The 12,384-nt window shown below is 31.4% G+C and overlaps 1 protein-coding gene across 1 annotated transcript; it reads left to right on the top strand.

Moving 5' to 3' along the window:
- Positions 1-10,320: 10,320 nt before the first annotated feature.
- LOC124917050 (probable F-box protein At4g22030) lies at positions 10,321-11,617 on the top strand. Its single transcript, XM_047457623.1, has one exon. The coding sequence runs from the start codon at positions 10,321-10,323 to the stop codon at positions 11,599-11,601; it is 1,281 nt and encodes a 426-aa protein (XP_047313579.1). The 3' UTR covers positions 11,602-11,617.
- The last annotated feature ends 767 nt before the right edge of the window (positions 11,618-12,384 follow it).

The raw sequence follows: 12,384 nt of genomic DNA, 5'->3' as shown, positions 1-12,384 counted from the left end.
TATATATATATATATATATATATATATATATATATATATATATATATATGCGCTTTTTGTTTTCATTTTTGTAGGGAAAATAATTTTTACGTCATTTTAAAAATTAAGCGTTAAAAGTAAGATTTTATATGCAACTCCATAACTTACATTCTCGTTGCATCTAAGAGAGATTGATATTTTAATTGAAGTTGTCATAGGTCTTTTTAAATTTTTTTGATTACAACCTCATGACTAGAGATTCTTATGAGTTCGACGCTGGGTGACGTGTGAGAAAGGGTCCTACAACGCCCCGTAGATTTCTACTAAATCAATTTTTGTCTTTTGAAATATATTTTTACGCTTTATTTTTTAGTGCTTTCATTTTTTATTGAATCTAAAGTTAAGGATGATTTATCTACATATTTGTATGAAACTTTTGTTTTTGTGTATAAAAATATAAACAAGTATAAAAGTAAAAAAGTAAAATATACAAGTATGAAATAAACCCTATAAAAGAAATGAGGTTAGGCAAATATCACATCTTAGCATTTTTGGTAAAGTCCCTAGAGAGAGTGTAAAAAAAATCAAAATGTTCTATGAAAGTGTTATAATAAAATGATGTTTGATCAAAGTGTAGGCAAACTTTTAGAGAAATTTTAATATTTTAGGGTTTTATACTTTTATATTTTGTTTTGTTTAGGTTTTTATGCTTTTATATTTTAGTTTTAATAACTACCCTAGAATAAAGTAATTGCACTTTAAAAAAATAAAATAAAATAAAAATAAACAAAACCAAGAAAACATGAAATAAACCATAACCCTACACATCACCAACAAAAGTGGAAACAAAAATTAAAGGCCGAAAAAATGGGTCACTACCAAGAAAAACTCGATCACATGTGAAAAGGAGTTCTTAGTGTTGGGTTATTTGATTCCCAACTATGAAATAAAAAGCACATTCCGTTTAAGAAGTCCAGAAGATAGAAACCCAGAAATTCAAAAGCCTGGAAGTCCAAAATTTCAGAAACTCAAGAGTTCTTTTGTATTATTGGAAAAAGACACTTGAAGTGTCCTCGTTCTGCTATAAAAGGTGGAAGAAGTGGTCTTATCAAACACTTCTAAAATTCATCTAGCGATATCTCCTTAGCAACTGAAAATTTCGACTCAAATCTTTACAAAGACTAATTCTTCTAAAACCAATGTCATTTTCTCAAACAACCAACAATCTTCAACAAAAGCACAAATATCCAACAACTTCTTCGGCGGTTAGGGTTTTTATCATATTTTCATAAATAGATTATGATAAATATTTCAAAACATTCTCTGATGCCACTTATTGAGAAAAGATCTAATTTAAACATAAGATAAAAGAAGATATAAAGATAAAGTGGTAAAGAATAATAAAGAACACAAAATATAACGAGGTTTGGCGAACAATGCCTGCATTCTCAAGGAGTCGTCAATTCTATTGATTTTCCATTTAATAATGATCCAAGTAACTCTAGGTTACAATGTCTCTATATATAAAAGTACATCAAAATCAAAAAGACTAAATAACTACTCTTAAGCCAAATAAAAGCATAAAACTCATTACAATATATAAACTCTAATAAAATATGAGTCAAAACCCACAAGTATCATACTTTTGGGTACTCATTACCATTCCTATTCACAGCCCAAAGTTTAACATAATCTTCAAACCCCAAAAATGAAGCTTAAGCTCACTAAACAATGGTGAAAATTGAACGCGGTCTCTCTCACTCTAACTCTTAATTCTTAACCTAGATAATCACCCTAGGATTCTCTTTATATAAGCCTAAGTCACGAGATTGGGCCGTTTGGTGAATTTAGGTTTATCCCATTTTTCATTGGTTTTAATGGGAAAGTTCGACTTTTCTAGTGAAAAGAATATATTTGAAACTTTACAAGATTGATCATTATCGTTCAATGGTCACTAGACTTCTTTCCTGTGCATTGAAGGAGGTCCAAAACTACAATGTTTTGGTACCCTCGTGTTCTCGCGATGAGCGAGCCTCGGGTTGGCAATGTCGAGTGTGCGACAATCGTACATTGTGTGCTCTCGTTGATTCGAATGTACAGGTTGACTTTCTTGCGGCTGGTTGAATCTTTTGTAGCTGGTTGACTCACTCGTCATTGGATATTGTCGGCCTACATCAGCTGCCATGCACGACGGCCACCAACGACTTTTTCTAATCCCAGTTTTTTTTTTCAAACCTACAAAATAAAAATAAATAATTAAATAAATAATTAATTTCAGGCTTCACTTCTATTATCTATCTATTTAATTATTTGTTATCTCATATAGTTTATTTAAAATTTTCTAGAATTTAATTAGTTTGGAAATAATAGATAGAACGTCGGTTCCAAATTAATTATTTATTTTAATCAGGTGCAATGAACTCATATACAAATATTTTCAAAATATTTGTTAACTCGGGATTACTTAAAATTATAAATTGGGATGGGTAAATTGAGTGTCTATAGAATGATAAATGATAGAGGGCGGGAAATATATGACAAGAATTTATAGGGAAATTATGTGACATCTTATAAGTGCATTAAAAATTTGACAATTCTCTCTCCTATTAAGTTTTCAATTCACTTACAAGATGTCACATCATTTCCCTATAAATTCCTGTCATATATTTCTCGTTCTCTATCATTTCCCCTATAGAATATCCCTTTGAAAAAGTTTGAGTAAATTTGTAGTTAAGAATATGTCGACTCGCCTAGTGGATATACTATAATCGTCGTAAGCCTCATAACTCACATTTCTCTCGAATTCCAAGTGGGACGTGAAACAAAACGGTAGGCTTAGATTCAACAGTAATTCTAAGATTGTCGATCTAAACTAGTTTTGTCTTGTAAGAGTCAACACCTAAGTTATTTCATTAAAAATTATGAAAAATAACTTTCATTAAAAAGTATGAAAGAGATGCAACGCGTGTGAACACTAGTTTTAAAATTATATTTTATGGTTCAGGTCTTAGTTACAAATGAGAAAGAGTGTCGAAAATATGTCTCATTTTCCACACGAACGGTGGTTTCTACTACAAATATTTGCCCATTTTAACAAAAATACAAATTTAAATTTTTATCAAGAACTTTCGAGATCCTAAATTTAAGGATAATTTATTTGTTTCTAGGCATGTGTTTAGGTACGTCATGATGCGATATAAAAAAATGATATATATATATATATATATATATATATATATATATATATATATATATATATATATATATATATATATATATATATATATATATATATATATATAATGATAATACTTAATTTTAGAGTGTTTGGATTGTCGAGTCAAAAATTATGGTTAATTTTGATATATATGTGAGAGTAAATGGATATTTGAGACGAATTGTGGGTTGACCCGCTCATAAACTTAAAACGGTTAAAATTAAAATTAAAAATAATATATGTATGTTTCGATCTTGCAACCTAACAAAAACAAGTATAACTTTTTAACACACTAGACTAATAAGACTATATATTTTAAATTCAACACTAAATTTGATAAACGCAGTATATTCTTAACAATATAAGTTCAACTTTTTACTAATATATATATATATATAATTATGCTTAATTTCAAAGTGTCTGGATTGTCGGATCGAGAACTGTGATTAATTTGGGTGAGAATAAACAGATACTTGAGTCGGATTATGGGTTTACCCGCCCATAATCTTAAAACGATTAAAATTAAAATTAAAAATGTTATATGTATGTTTCGAACTTGCAACCTAATAAAACAAGTACAACTCTTTAACCAACTAGACTAATAATAATATTTTATATTTTAAATTCAACACCAAATTTAATGAACGGGAGACATTCTTAACAATATAAATTCAACTTTTTAAATAACTAATATATATATATATAATGATGTTTAATTTCAAAGTGTCTAGATTGTCGGGTCGAGAGTTGTGGTTAATTTGGATATATATGTGAGAGTAAATGGATATTTAGATCGGATTGTGGGTGTACCCGCCCATAAACTTAAAACGGTTAAAATTAAAATTAAAAATTCTATATGTATGTGCCGAGGAATAATAGGCCGGTAACAATTGAAAGTGGTTAAAAAATATGAATTAATTATTTGATTGACCAAAATGTGAGGTCAAGATGCTAAATATTAAAAAATATGAATCAAATATTTGATTAACCAAAGTGAAAGTGTAAGGTCACGAGATGATATGTTCAGTGGAAAAAAAATATGTGATGAGATATGTGAGAAGATGTGTTGTTTTACCAAATTAAATGGAATTAGAGTTTTTATTTTTTATTTTAAAATATTATTCGTGATTTATTAAGAATTTTAAATATTAAAATACATGTTATTATAAATTTTTTATTAAATTTATTTTGTTTATATTTTATCTGTATATCACACAAGATTTTTCTTAGTTATCGATAAAACTCTAAAAATACTTATAAGTGGAGGAGAGGAAAGGAAAAGACAAAACCTAAAACAATTGCATAAATATTAATTAGTTCTCCACTTATTCACAAAACTCTAAAAATACTTATAAGTGGAGGAGAGGAAAGGAAAGGAAAGGAAAAGATAAAACCTAAAACAATTGCATAAATATTAATTAGTTCTCCACTTATTCACATTTTTATTTTTGGAATATAATAAAATTAATTTTATATTTTGGATTTTTTTTATAAGTAATAAATATAAATGTAAGGTATACAATAGAGAAGTGAACCAGAGAGGCCCTACACAAAATTATTTGGTCAGAAATATTATTTTGAATTTTTCTTTTAAAGATAGAGCTTAAAATAATTATAATGCTACAATGAAATAAATGATTAATTGAAGCTAATCAAACAAACTCTAGGCTAAATTATGGAGAAACAATTTGCCATGAACCCTGAAAAATGGGGTAGAATAACACACTAACCGTGAATAAGTTGGGTAAGGACCGTGACAGTAAGTGGACTGGGATAAATGGGTAACTAGGGATGTGACTTTACAAGTCTCGGTCATGCATGTAAATGGCGGTCGCAGGCGTTCGGATGCACAATAGTGTTGGGCCTTATGGGTCCAGCCCAATATATTAGGTACTTAATTAAACAAGAAAACCCTAAAAATATTATTTATTTTATCAATTTTAGAGAGAACATTCTGCTAAGAGAAGAAACAAATAAGAAGAAGTAGAGGAAGAAGAAGAGTAGGAGAAAGTATCAATTTTATTATATTTATTACCTCCAGGTTCCAATTTCTTGTTGTCTTATATCTATATTTGTTTCGGTATAAATGAAATTGGTTTTCTCTGTTTGAATACCTTAACTTTAGGTTTAAAGTTGAGAAGAACATTTGTATATGTTTCTTGTTTATAGTGAAATTTGTCGATTGACCCCGTGGTATTTTACCCTCCAAGTTGAGAGGGTTTTCCACGTAAATCTAGTGTTGTTTTATTATATTTGATCTCCTATTTTAGATTTGGATAACCTGTGTATTTACCCATTTCACTTTGATTAATTACAATATAAAAGTATTATTCGTTTTGAAAATTCCCAACAAGTGGTTTAAGAGTTGTTAGGTTTATTTTTTGAATAATGCTTTTGTAGGTTGAGATGGAAGGCAATAACACAATGATCAGGTTGACAAATAATAACTAACAGATTTAGAAATCCAAAATGGAGGATATCATTTAGTGTAAAGACTTGTATGAGCCAGTTGAAAGAGATAGTGCGAAACCAAAAGATATGTTTGACGTTGATTGTAAAAAATGAACCGAAAAGCAATCGACATAATTAGACAGTGGCTTGATGATAGTGTATACCACCATGTAGAAATTGGGAAGAGTGTCTATGAATTGTGGAAGAAGATGAATTCATTGTATGAGCAGAAAATAACAGGTAACAAAGCGTTTATAATTTGAAAGTTAGTAAATCTGAAATTCAGAGAATGTACAAGTGTTGTTGAGCATTTAAATGAGGTCTAGAGCTTGATTAATCAATTGTCAGCATAGTATGAGTAATGCATCTCTGAATGGTGTTCTTACTATGAATATAGTTACTAGCAACTTGTTCAATGAGGAGACAAGAAGGAAGTCAACTAATACAAATAATGCATAGGCCATTGTCATAGAGAACAGGGAAAGAGATGAATACCGACAACAATCAAGAGGCCATTGCAAGTCCAAAGGTAGATCAAAATCAAAGGGAAGACAGTGTTATCAATGTGGTAAAACATGAAGAAAAATTGTAGAGCTTGGAAAAGACTACAGAATGATGGTAAAATCAGGAAAAAGATGATGAGAACAGAAACACCACAACCATAGTAACTGCAGTAAGAAGGTCTAAAAGAGAGCACCAACTTTCTAAAAGATACCCTTATTCAGAGTATATTCTATTAACAGAAGAAGGAGAGCCAAAATGTTTTCAAGAGGCACAAATTCATAAAGACAAAACTAAGTGGCAAAATTTATTGAAAGATGAGATAAAGTCATTGCAAGAAATGGACACATATGAGCTGGTGGAGCTTCATAAGGGCCGAAAGGTATTGAGAAAGAAATGGGTGTTCAAGCTAAAGATAGATAAAAAAAAAAAGTACAAAGCCCGATTGGTTGTAAAGTGTTTTGGACAGAAATAGGGCATCGAATTTGAGGAGATTTTCTCACAAGTGGTAAAGATGACTTCCTCGTTTAGTGTTAGGTTTAGTAGCTAATTTAGACCTGGAGCTTGAGTAACTTAATGTAAAAACTTCATTTCTTCATGGTAACTTGGAAGAAGAGATCTACATGGTGCAATCAGAGGGATTTGAAGTGAAAGAAAAAGAGAACATAGTTTTCAAATTGAAGAAGAGTCTATACGGTTTGAAACAAGCTTTGTACACAAAATTTGACTCTTTTATGATGAGTCATGGGTACCAAAGAACCAAGGTAGATCCGTGTGTTTACTTCAAAAAAATTATAATGGAAAGTTTCTAATTCTTTTACTTTATGTTGATGATATGTTGATTGTAGGATATGATGCTCAGATAATAGCTATGTTGAAAAATGAGATGTCCAAGAAATTTGACTTGAAGGACATGGGACAAGCATGTCAGATATTGGGCATGTAGATTACTTGTGACAGAAAGGTCAATAGACTTTGGTTGTCATAAGAGAAGTACATTGAAAGGGTTCTTGAGAGATTCAAAATGCAAGGACCAAAGGAAGTAAGTTGTCCACTCCTAGACATTTAAAATTGAGCAAGAAGATGTGTCAATCAACAGAGAAAGAAAATGATGAAATGTCAAGTGTGCCTTACTCCTCAGTTGTAGGGAGTTTGATGTATGCAATAGTTTGCACTAGGGTAGATATAGGGCATGTAGTCGGTGTGGTATGTAGATTCCTTTCTAATCTAGGAAAACAACATTGGGAAAAAGTGAAGTGGATTCTTAGATATCTAAGAGGAACTTCCAATTTGTGTTTTAGAAATGGTGAAGCTATGTTAGAAGGTTACACGGATGCTGATATGGCTAGAGATCTGATCACAGAAAATCTACTTTGGGTTATGTGTTTACTTTTTCAGGGGGGAGTCGTGTCATGTAAATCCAAGTTACAAAAATGTGTGGCTTTGTCAACAATAGAAGTAGAATATATTGCAGCAACTGAAGTTGGTGAGGAGTTATTGTGGGTGATTAGATTTCTCCTAGAGCTTGGTATGCAACTAGAAGATGCAATTATTTTATGTGATATCTAGAGTGTCATAGATTTAAGCAAGAATGATACATATCATTCTAGAACTAAACATATTGATGTGAGATTTCATTGGTTAAGAGATGTAATAGAAAATCAGCAGATGAAGCTGAAGAAAATTCACATGGATAAGAACCCGTCAGACATGTTTATGAAGATTGTTCCAAAAGACAAACTCGAGCTTTATTTTCGGCTTGTCGACATGAAAACTAAGTGATGACTTGAAGATTGATGTGCCTCTCTGTGTGTGCTGAAAGGGGAAATTGTTGGGCCTTGTGTGTCCAACCCAATTAGGCACTTAATAAACAAACAAACCTTAATAATGTTATTTATTCTATCATTGTTAGAGAGGGAGAACATTCTGCTAAGAGAACATTCCTCTAAGAGAAGAAACAAAGAAGAAGAAGAAACAGATGAAGAAGAAGAGAATGAGACAGTAGCGATCTCCTTAACTTTATCACTTTCAGGTTCTAATTTCTTGTTGTCTTATATCTATACTTGCTTGGGTCTGAATGAAATTGGTTTTCTCTGTTTGAATATTTGAACTTTAGGTTTAAAATTGAGAAGAACATTTGTATATGTTTCTTATTTATAGTGAAATTTGTCAGTTGGCCTCATAGTTTTTTACCTTCAAAGTTTAGAGGATTTTTACGTAAATTTTGTATTATTTTATTGTGTTTGATCTTCTATTTTAGATTTGGATAACATGTGCATTTACCCATCTCCTACTTTGATTGATTAATATATAAAATTATGCTTCGTTTCAAAATTCTCAACAGAAAGCTCCTACTCCCCAAGCCTAAGCGAATATTCTTTTTCTAGGCCTAGTGCTACTCGCAGTAGATTCAACCATCTGCCTAGATCGGAAAGAGTACGCTCTAAGAGCAGCTTTCCCCGTTCTGACCGATGCATCCAGAGGAGGAACTAACTCGACCAACGGGAGAGAAACGAAAGGAAATGGAAAGAGGCAAAATTGAATACATCCATAAACTTAGACCCCACCATCGTAACCAAAGCGTCACGACAACATCCTCGTTTGTGGAACTCCCATGCATGAATCATCGCAATTGCATGCTCAGGTGGCGGGCCGCAAGCTCAAATGCTCAGCTCATTAATTAATTTGGATGCAATTATGTCAAATTAGTAGTACTTTGTTTCTAGTACTTGTCTTTAAATATAATGATATAGTTTATTTTAGTTGGTTAAGTTCGGTTTGATTGATATGGTCAAATTAATACATTAGCAAGTTTAATATCATTAAGAATTACTTAATAATATGTAAAAAGGCAGTGCATTATTTTAGATTTCTTCTCAAATAAATGTGAAATATTAATAATATTAATTATAAAAATTAAATAAATAGTGTGACCGCGAATCATCACGGAAATTGTCTCATTATTGATTTTCTTTTAGTAATGTTTTGGTTGCACACAATTACATAAATTAATAAGTTTTTGTCAAAAAAAAAACACAAAAATATTTATTACATTTTTTTATTATACAATCATTTATTTTATCCATCAAAGTACTAAAAACATATTTATTTTATTTTATAAATTTTAAACATAAAAGAATAATATAAAAATTCAAACAACTAAAACCCAGATAACATAATTTCTTATAAAAACAAAAATAAATCTAAAAAAATCAGGCAAATCTTAAATAACCCAATATCAAACTCTCAAGAGTTCATTTCATTTTGAATTTTTTATAAGGTATTTTTACAAAAATCTCATAAGATAAAAAATAATTAGTTATTTGAGATTTATTTAAAATAAATTAAAAAAATATTATTTGAAATTAAAATTTAATAAAAAATAATTTAAGACAATTTTAATATTTTTTATTGATAATTTAACTGATTTAATAATTATATTAATAATAATTTGATATAGATAAAATTGTAAAACCCCACAAAATAAATTCAAAATAACACAAGATCGAACTAGCTCTAGTGTAGAAAGTCGGAAAGAGCCCACAGTCCATTGTTGAATGAATCGAATAAAAGAAACTAATTTTATTTTTCAGTTAAAAAATAGTCAGACCTCTTATTTGCAGGTTTTAAAAAGGAAACTCGTTGAAAGTCAAAATATAGACTAGATTTATCAAATAGTTAGTCAGACAAAAAACCCTAAACTTTATCAAAATCTAAATAAATTTTAAAATATAAAAAAAAAAATGTCTATATTATTGCTTTATTTCATTAAAAACATAGAAACATGTCTAAATAAATTGTTATATGAACACATTTAAAAACTAAAGTTCGCATGTATCTAGCTAGAGAAACAAAAAGTAAATCCGAATGAAGTTTATACATGATCATTGATCAATGTCATCGATCTATTTGTATCATTAAGGAATACACAAATATATGTTAAAGAGCTAATTATCTATCTATTAGATCTTGTTTTGGTCAATAATATGTGAAGAGAAATAGTCTAGGCAAAATGGGTGGGCAAGATGGGTGGGCAAAATATGGACCAATCCACTATTGAACAAATCTTTAATCTATATAATGAGGCACACATTCTTAATATTTTATCTCATTCTTTTCAAACCAACTCTTCTAATATACAAGATTCAAATCCTTAAACCTAACATAAAATCATGGCCGCTCTTCAAGCTTCAAGTTTGAATATGTCATATTCTTCGACATCTTCATCTTTTTCTTGTAAGAGACATATCAGTACCAAATCCACCATTAATCTTCCAAAAAAGCTAACCATCAATGCTCTCTCCCTCCCCGACCTTAGCGCCAAAGTCTTGGTCGAAGAATTACATCAAAGAAGCAGCGGTAGTAATAATATTTATAAGAACATTATTAGATCAAACGTGCCCTTTACACCTTCCCCCAAGCAGGGCACTAAGTCTCCAACCACCATCCCCAAGCTCTACGCCATCTTGGAAGCCATCGCCGACAGGATAGAGATGCACAGGAACATCAAGGAACAACGAGAGAACTGGAACAGTCTTCTGTTAAATTCTGTTAACGCCATGACCCTAACCGCCGCAACCATCTCCGCAATCGCCGCCGCCGGTGGGTCCCATGTGGTCGCTCTCAGCTCCTGCTCGAGTCTCTTATACATGGCCGCGACTGGATTGTTGATCATCGTGAACAAGATCCAACCCTCTCAATTGGCGGAGGAACAGAGGAACGCGGCGAGGTTGTTCCAGAAACTTCGACGTGAAATCCAGACCAAACTGTCTATCGGGAATCCAGAGTCCAAGGACCATAGAGATGCTATGGATAAAGTTCTTGCGCTGGACAGAGCCTACCCGCTTCCCTTACTCGGGAAAATGCTAGAAAAGTTTCCGGAGGGAGTGGAGCCAGCCAAGTGGTGGCCGGAGAAGAGAATTAGACGGCAAGAAAGTATGTCTCCGGCGGCAGCAAGAGTCGGCGGCAACGGATGGGACGAAGGGCTGGAGGAGAGGATGAAAGGGGTAGTGGGTGTGTTGAGAAGGAGAGATAAGGAAGATTACTTGAGATTGGGGGAGAAAGCATTGAAGTTAAACAAGATGTTAGGAATAGCCGGTCCTGTTTTAACAACCGTGGCAGCTGTGGGTTCGGCTTTAATGGGGCCAAGCCACTCTGGTTTGGCGACTGTGGTCGGAGTTGCTGCCGGAGCTATGGCGGCGGTGATAAACGCGGTGGAGCACGGCGGGCAAGTGGGAATGGTGTTCGAGATGTACAGAAGCAATGCAGGGTTCTTCAGTTTGATGGAGGAATGGATAGAGGGGAATTTGGAGGAGAAGAGAGGGATCAATGGGAAGGTTATGGAAATGAAGGTGGCGTTGGAGCTGGGGAGGAGCTTATCAGAGCTTAGGGAACTTACGAATTCTCCATTAATGGCAGATGAAGAGGGAGAATTTGGAAGCAAACTCTTCTAAATATGAAGATGATTATGACATTATTGTTACATCAAGAGGATTCATTAATTACTTATTTTCAACTTGTATATTTTCATATTTATAGAGAAAGTAGGACACTCATTTGTCATATTTGTTTTTCTTTTATTTTTATATTTTTAATAAAAAAAAATTAGTTCTTATATATATAATATATATTAATATAAATCAATTAATAAATATCACAAAAATAGTATTTACAAAATAAAAAATAATAATTAATAATTTAAATATCCCATCAACAATTTAAAAAAATAAAAATTATAAAATTTATTGAGGTCACTCAATTGAGTTTAAAACAGATGATAGTTGAAATAGATTAGATTTAGTCAAACTAACCAATATCTTTATCAATATTTTAAGCTCGAGTTAAAATTATTCATAGTATTGTTAAACAAGGCCATAAAGGTCTGGCCAAATGAGAGACATATGTATGAAGATGATTATGAGATTTTTGTAACATTAAAGAATGAATTCATTAATTACTTATATTGCAACTTGTATATTTGCATATTTATAGAGAAATTCCTATACTCATTTGTCATATTTTTTATTTCTTTTATTTTTCTTATATATATTTTGTAAATTGTTGATTTGATATCTAGATTATTATTCAATTGATTTTATAAGGATGAATATTGATATAGATCGAGCAATCAAACAGTGTTAAGAGAATCTTTATCTATATTTTGAGCGCAAGTTCAAATTATTCATAGCCAATAGTTGTTAAATAACGTCGTAAAGGTTCGGTCAAATAATAATGAA

Source organism: Impatiens glandulifera, unplaced genomic scaffold (assembly GCF_907164915.1).
Source record: "Impatiens glandulifera unplaced genomic scaffold, dImpGla2.1, whole genome shotgun sequence".
Lineage (NCBI taxonomy): Eukaryota > Viridiplantae > Streptophyta > Magnoliopsida > Ericales > Balsaminaceae > Impatiens > Impatiens glandulifera.
This window is presented reverse-complemented; position numbering and strand designations above follow the sequence as displayed.